The following is a 7,192-nucleotide window of genomic DNA, read 5'->3' as shown; positions in this document are numbered from 1 at the left end:
CACTAACTAAGGGGCCCTATAGAGCTTCCTGTCGTACCAGTGGGCATTTCAAAACAAGAGTCATCCCTGAATCAATTTGCTTTGACACAACAGCTGATTGTGTTGACAGCAAGAAATTGTACTTTTACATGTAAAAAACATATTTATGTGAAAAAAGCACGTTTTCCACAGCACTATCAGGTCCTCTCCTTCATGTCAAGGGGGAAATTCAAGGGGCTTGAAAATATAATGGTCACATGACCACATGTTCCATTGCCTAGATACAGGGGGTGTCTCAGTTTACCCAATGTCTTTTAAGCCTATCGCTTTTACACTATTTGTGACCCAGCATAGCAGAGGGGCAGTCATTTCGGAAAGCACAGCTTTAGACCAGCCCTGAAATTACTTTTTTTTTTTTCTTTTCCTAAAATGTGATAAAGCCACAAAAGCATTTCATAAATATCAGGCTACATTTCACTTAAACGCCAGAGCTTAACTCTGCATGTAAATAAGACTTTTTTAAATTAATGTGAAGAGAAACCTCACATTTTGCAGGTTACATTTCATCTAAAAGGCTGAATTTCTCAGATCTAGTATTTCTGCATGGCATAACTCTATAAGCCATATCTAAAAAACTGTTGGGTCAATCTTCACAACCAATATATCATTTTGTAGCTATGATTCCCAGCTTTCAAATGGCAATGACCTCAGCTGTGTTCGGACACATTTGTTGTGGTCAAAAGTGTTTTTATTTTTCATGAATGTGTTACCAGTTGTCATTACAAACACATCCATGCCATCGTTGTCCCACAAAAGCCCTCACACTCTGCAAAACAGATGTTATGCTTTTATGTGTTTTACCAAGTCCCAGAAAAGATGCCCTGTGATTGGCCAGTACAGTCACTTTGATTGGCAGTTGTGCCAATCCCTGGTCTGTCCAGACCGATGTTATGACATCTTGAAAAATGGATGTATCTTGGAATCTTCCCAGATTACGTTCTTGGCCAAAACAAAACAATATTGAAAAAAGCTGATCTATAAGCTCACAATGTGTCGATGTAGAGCGGCTATTTGAAGCATGTTAAAATGTTTTTTTTTTTTTTTTATTATATATTTTTAAAAAAAGTAAAGAAGTTTAGGGACAAGGGGTGAAATGGATGAAAAAACTCATGGTGCGTTCACGGAGCCGTCAAAAATAAGGTAAAACATTAAAAAAAAACATGTTAGAGGCTACAGGATTAATTAAATGAATCCACCAGACTAGTTTGTTAAATGTCATGGTTTATTGCATCCAGGACAAACAACGGACAAAAAAAAGTTTACAAAATGCATGAAAAGACAGTTGAGCGAGAGACATTCCCATTCCATATATTCAATTCAGTAATCGAATCCAACATTCAATTATTGATATAGAAATGATCCGATTGGTCACTCTTTGAGATAATTATACAGCTGGGGGGTGTGACAGGAACAACACCACACACCAACACGCGCGCACGCACACAAGCACACAAAACTCAGCGACGCGAGCGACACACAGCGTGCGTATTCTCAAGTCCATGACAGAAATGGCCTCTTGCAGAGCGCCGCGTGGACACTCCTCTTCCCGCCACAACCTTCCCGTTGAAGCGTGCGAGCGTGCGAGTTTGTGTACGTGTGTATGTGTGTGTGTGTGCGTGTGCAGATGCGTGTGCGAGTGCGAAATGCGCGCGTTCGTTCACTTCTTCTTCTCTGACTTTTCGTTGTACTCGAGGAAGAAGTCGTTGCAGGCGACGGTGAGGGCTCCGACGAGGATGATGAACTCGGTGAAGTCGACCTCGCCGTCGTTGTTGGTGTCCAGGTCGCTCATCACCTTCTCCACGGCCTCTTTGTCCTGGGCTTGCTGCACGGGGAGAGAGGACAGCGACAGCGCCGGGTGAGGACTGATACTTTGCCACAGTGCCGGTTCTAGGACTCAAGTGGCCCTATGCAAGATTATTTTAGGTGGCCCCTCACTAACGGATGCGCGCGTACGCGCGCATCCGTTAGTGAGGGGCCGCCTAAAATAATCTGTAGCACCAGATCGAAATGTTCCTTTTGGGGCATATTGACTTGCTCATGAATCAAGTACAGGCAGCCAGGCCTAGAGTGAAGTTTTGGATTATGAGGAAGGAGGAAGGGGAGTGCATATTAAAATAATAACGCTAGTTTTTGGATAAGGGATACACGACATAATGTAACAATATGTTTAAAAAAATATCTTCTTCCTGTGATGTGGCCCCCTTATTGGTTGTGGCCCTAAGCGGCCGCTTGTGTTGCTTATGCCAGGAACCGGCCCTGCTTTGCCACAGCCACTGGGCTGGTGCCAAGGCATTGGTCTGAAATCTAATTGTTCCTACTTCCCATTAGTCAGAATCTGGTGATGTTAACCTGGTGAAAAATACTATGCCTAAACCTAAACCTAACCCTAACCTCAGTAAAACTATGCCTAAACCTAACCCAAACCCTAACCCTAACCTCAGTAAAACTATGCCTAAACCCAACCCAAACCCTAACCCTAACCTCAGTAAAACTATACCTAAACCTAACCCAAACCCTAAACCTAACCTCAGTAAAACTATGCCTAAACCTAACCCTAAAACCTAACCCTGACTAAATTTGGACTAATGAGATGTAGGACTAATGAGATTTCGGACTTATGGGCAGTCCCCCACTGGGCTGGCAGGGGTACAGGAAACAATCGGTATCGGCCAATGTTTGCCGTTATCGGTCGATACCGGTATCGGCAAATACAGCTGACGCTAACCGATGGGAGTAACCGATATTTATCTGTTGATAAGCATACTATACTACTATTGCGCTGGCTATGTTGGTGTGTTGGTTATTTGCAGCCTACCAAGAGAGTAGATTCTGAACAGTCATTATCTTATAATGTTGATGTATTTGTTTCCCTGGGCCAAAAGGGGAAATAATAACACCAAAAACTAAATAAACTAACCAGTAAGACTCCCTAATCGGGAGATAATCGACCGTTAGGTCGCATGTAAAAATCGGCCTGATGGTGGCGCTAAATGGGAAAGATCCGTGTTGATGAAATGACTCTAGACATGCTGTAAATCGCTTTGCGTGATTTTAGGGCAAAATCTGTAGGAGCAGTGTCCAAAAATGTATTTGAAAAAATCGGCCTGATGGTGGCGCTACATGAGACAGATCCATGTTGCTGACATGAGTCTAGACATACTGTGTAGCGATTTGCGAGATTGTAGGGCAACATTTGTAGGAGCAGTGTCCAAAAATGAGTTTTGCAAGAATCGGCCTCATGGTGGCGCTAGAAAAGGGCCATGTGAGAAATGAGGGGTAGAGGTTGTGGTTTGGCAGCCAAGGAGTGTGTGTGCAAAGTTTACGCCAAAACCGGAAATGAGCCGGCTGTTCTCTATAGTTCTGTTTGTTACTGTTGGTTTCCATTGTATAATGCATATATTACATGTATATATGCATTTTTACCTTGCTCTATTCAAGCCGAAAAACTAAAGAACGGAACATGCCCGGAACTTACTTTTTGTTGTTGTTGGATAGCAGAGGAGTAGTTCTTTCGTTTGAGCTATTGTGAACAATGGTAGGTAAAGAACAACTTATTATGTGGGTCGCTAAAGATCGGTGCATCCCTGGAAAAAATGGAAAGATTATTAATAAAAAAAATAACAATAAAATGCTTGCACACTGTAGGGCTTGGATGATAGAGTGTGTAGCTCCAAACATCACAGACTATCATCGTTAGTCCTACAGTGTGCAAGCGTTTCATTGTTATTCTTATTATAATCTCTGAATTTTTCCTGCACTGGTCGCCGCTCAGTACCTGGCCTTTTCTGGGGTTTGGGTTGTAAAATGGTGAATGGTGCATTTATGTGGCGCCTTTATCCATGGCGTTTTTACAATGATTGTGCTTTACATAAAGTACACCCATCCACACACACACACACGTTCATACACCGATGGCGGAGGAAGCCATGCAAGGCGCGCACCAACCTGCGCCGATCCCCGAAGCGAACGCTCTACCTCCTGAGACACTGTCGCCCCATCTTTGCCTATCTGACTTCTTTTTCATTGACCACCGTGTCAATGAAAAAGAAGAGAAACAACATTCACACGGTCAAACACAGAACCTGGTCAACAGTTGGAGCCTTAAGCATCACGCCCACCGGGGCACGATGAGGCTAAAGATATCGATTTAGTGTCACACCACAACCACAACGCCGACATAATTGATGTGAACGCCCACATATCGTTATAGTTATCTTTATCTTGCCCGATGGGAATGTCGCCGTACAGCTTAATTCTTGATGGTACGCCGAAAACAAATTTGGCTTAAACGCAAGCTCGCAACACGTCATATTGTGCTTTAATTGACTATATCTTAATTGATAAGTAAATCAGATAAATATAACATATTTGCCAATAATGACTCATCAATAAACAAACAAACAAACAAACAAACAAACAAACAAATAGGAATGCTAGTTAGCATAAAGCTACAATCCCTAACTTACCGTTGTTCCCTATTGAGATTGGCACATTTCCTGGGGCAAGTTGCCCAGATCACACATGTCACACGTGTCTTCTTATTTTTTCACTCTCAAAAAGCACCTGCAATGTAGCTGCATTTGGGGTGATCACTGCTTGCCTCATGTAAAATGTTTTATTTTTATTTGTTTTCTGTTTATTTCGTTGCTGAGTGAGGTCAGCAGACAAAGTGACGTGAGTGAGATGAAAAAAAAAAAACCTGGGTGAAATGTGCCAATCTCAACAGGAAACATCGGCACTTAAACAAGGTTATTTAAAAGGTTATTTCAGCGGGTACTGCCCATAATTCCGAAGGTTCAATGTTCCGAAGGTTCATTAATCCGAATTTAGTTAGGGTTACTGAGGTTAAGATTCGGACTAATGAACCTTCGGAACAATGAACCTTCGGAGCAATTTCACCCAATGCGCACAATATTTTACGTTAACGCAATACACAGAACCAGTACATTTTCTGCGGTAATAAATAACCGTGTGCTATTGAGCGCAGAGAGACCACTTACTCCCAGGTAGTTTCCTAGCTCCGTAACCAGCATGTCTTTGAGCTCGGCGTTGCTCAGCGTGTACTTGTCGCCCTCCTTGCCGGAGTACTTGTGAAACGTCTGGATCATCAGCTGCATGGCGTTCTCCAGAGCCGAGGCGTTCTCACCTGAGTTAAGACCAGACATTCTGGGGAGGCGGGGGAAGGGAGGCGGGGGAAGGGAAGGGGACAGAGGAGAGACAGAGGGCAAGGAGTGGAGGACGAGGGGAGACAAAGTAAGACAGATGAGAATATTGAGGAGGTGGGGTTGAAGGAGAAAAAGATGACAATGGGCTAGATCGGGGAGATTTCTAAAACTTGTACTTTTAATTATTATAATTTTTTTGTCTCCAAGGAATCTAAAAAAAAAATACATGTATTCACGTATAAGCCCTTTTAGTGAAAATCTACATGCTCAAAGGGATGTTATTTTCAAAGGTTTTTTGGGGAAAAGAAAAAGAAAAAATCTTAAAAAAAAGAAAAATCTGAAAAATCGATATATTTCAGTTTATAAATAAAACACCCCCAAAACTATGAAAGCTTTTTTTTTTTAATATAAAATCTGTTTACTTCGTAGGCCTACCCATGAAAACGTGTCTGCGCGGCCCACAACGCTCGCTACGTTAGGTGTACCCCAAACATGTGCCACCTGACAACGCGTCCGAGTTCTACACCTTGACGAGCGTATGGCAGCTTGATCCACATTGTTCCCGAAGCCATGGCGTGACGCTGGCGTGCTAATGCGTGGCAACCCCCCACCCTCCTCCCCCCTCCCCCCTCCACCCTCCCCCCACACCTGTCATCAGATCTGATTACAGATTGATGGGGGGGGGGAGCGTGTCTTCTTCCCTTAACAATGTTTGTGACCGCAGCTTCTTCCACATCATCATGACGTGATGAGCCGTGCCCTGGACGAGCTTCCCTATAAGCGCAGCGAGCGGTAGCGAGCGGCTTTCCGAGGGACACGGAGACATGTGAGCTAAAGTAGCTGATAAGGATGTCACGCGAAACCCGACCCTGGCCCGGGGCCCCCGGATAACAGCTGTCCAACCAGAGGGCTAACAGATAAGCTACACGCGCAACCCGATCGCCCCCCGCGCCGCAACAACAGGGTTGTGGCACCCTGTGTTTCCTCTGACCCAGATCACCCTGCTTACACCGCCGGTTTAACCCCGCCCGCCAATCACCTGTCAGTCACCTGTCAGTCACCCCCCGCCTTTCGGCTTGATGAGCGTCCTGGAGCAATCGGACGATGCTGTTTTATATCAGCCATGCAAAGCTGAGATGACTCAAAACTAGGGATGGGACGGTGATCGGTATTATCGTTTATCGTGATTTAAATTTGTCGCGAAATCATCCTCTGTCGTGCCCTGGGATCAATTCACTTTCATTAGTTCATTCTTGTATTTGCCGAGCTGCATATCCGGTACCATTTAAACCCTCTATAATTGGTAAAAACGGACCTGGACATAACTTGATACAGTCTTTTTTTCACTGTATACCACTGTATACCATTTTCTTTTTTTTTTTGGCAAATGTTCCGACTCAGGATAATATTGGGGATATTTTCATTATCGCGATAATGTCGTAAATCGCAATTTCTTTGGTCACAATAATCATGACATGATTTTTTTCTCTCTCTCTCTCTCAGGTTGTGTATTTTAAAATGCACATCCTGAGATAGTAGCGCGGTCACAACATGGCCAAAGATACACTTTTCACAGCAGCCCAAGCACAGCTTGTGGGTGTGTTTCATACAGGTCTTAGGCTACTATGTGCCAACCTCATCGCTGGCACAGAGGCTACTCACGCTGTAACAGAAACACACCCACTTCAGCTGCGTTTACCTGCTGTGCAAAGGCTGGGTGAAGCAACGATAGAGTCACTAAAACAATTATTGCACAGCTGCTGTCGATACGCAGGCAACGAGCTGGGAATACGAATAATGCACTTCACGGACATAACTGTTTGAGCACCGAAACGGAGACATATAAAAGTAACAACGAAATCCTTGCACGGTTGTGCTTCTCTAACTTGATACTGGCTGTGCGTCAAAACACGAGGCCACGTTTTCTGTCTCACTCCAATGCAAACAGACCAACACAAACAGGGAAAGACTGACTAGATTGAAAAAAA

At 43.9% G+C, this 7,192-nt stretch overlaps 1 protein-coding gene across 1 annotated transcript; it reads right to left on the bottom strand.

Moving 5' to 3' along the window:
• Nucleotides 1-1,696: 1,696 nt before the first annotated feature.
• Nucleotides 1,697-5,204, bottom strand: s100t (S100 calcium binding protein T; the record flags this gene model as incomplete). The annotated part of the gene is made up of 2 exons (XM_080747591.1): nucleotides 1,697-1,861; nucleotides 5,040-5,204. 2 exons carry the CDS (start codon nucleotides 5,202-5,204, stop codon nucleotides 1,697-1,699), a joined length of 330 nt encoding a protein of 109 aa, XP_080603717.1.
• Nucleotides 5,205-7,192: the final 1,988 nt, after the last annotated feature.

The sequence above is a fragment of the Nannobrachium achirus genome, assembly GCF_963921795.1.
Source record: "Nannobrachium achirus genome assembly, chromosome: 2".
Taxonomy (NCBI): Eukaryota; Metazoa; Chordata; class Actinopteri; order Myctophiformes; family Myctophidae; genus Nannobrachium; species Nannobrachium achirus.
The sequence above is the reverse complement of the archived record's forward strand: the minus strand, read 5'-3'. Positions and strand labels throughout refer to the sequence as shown.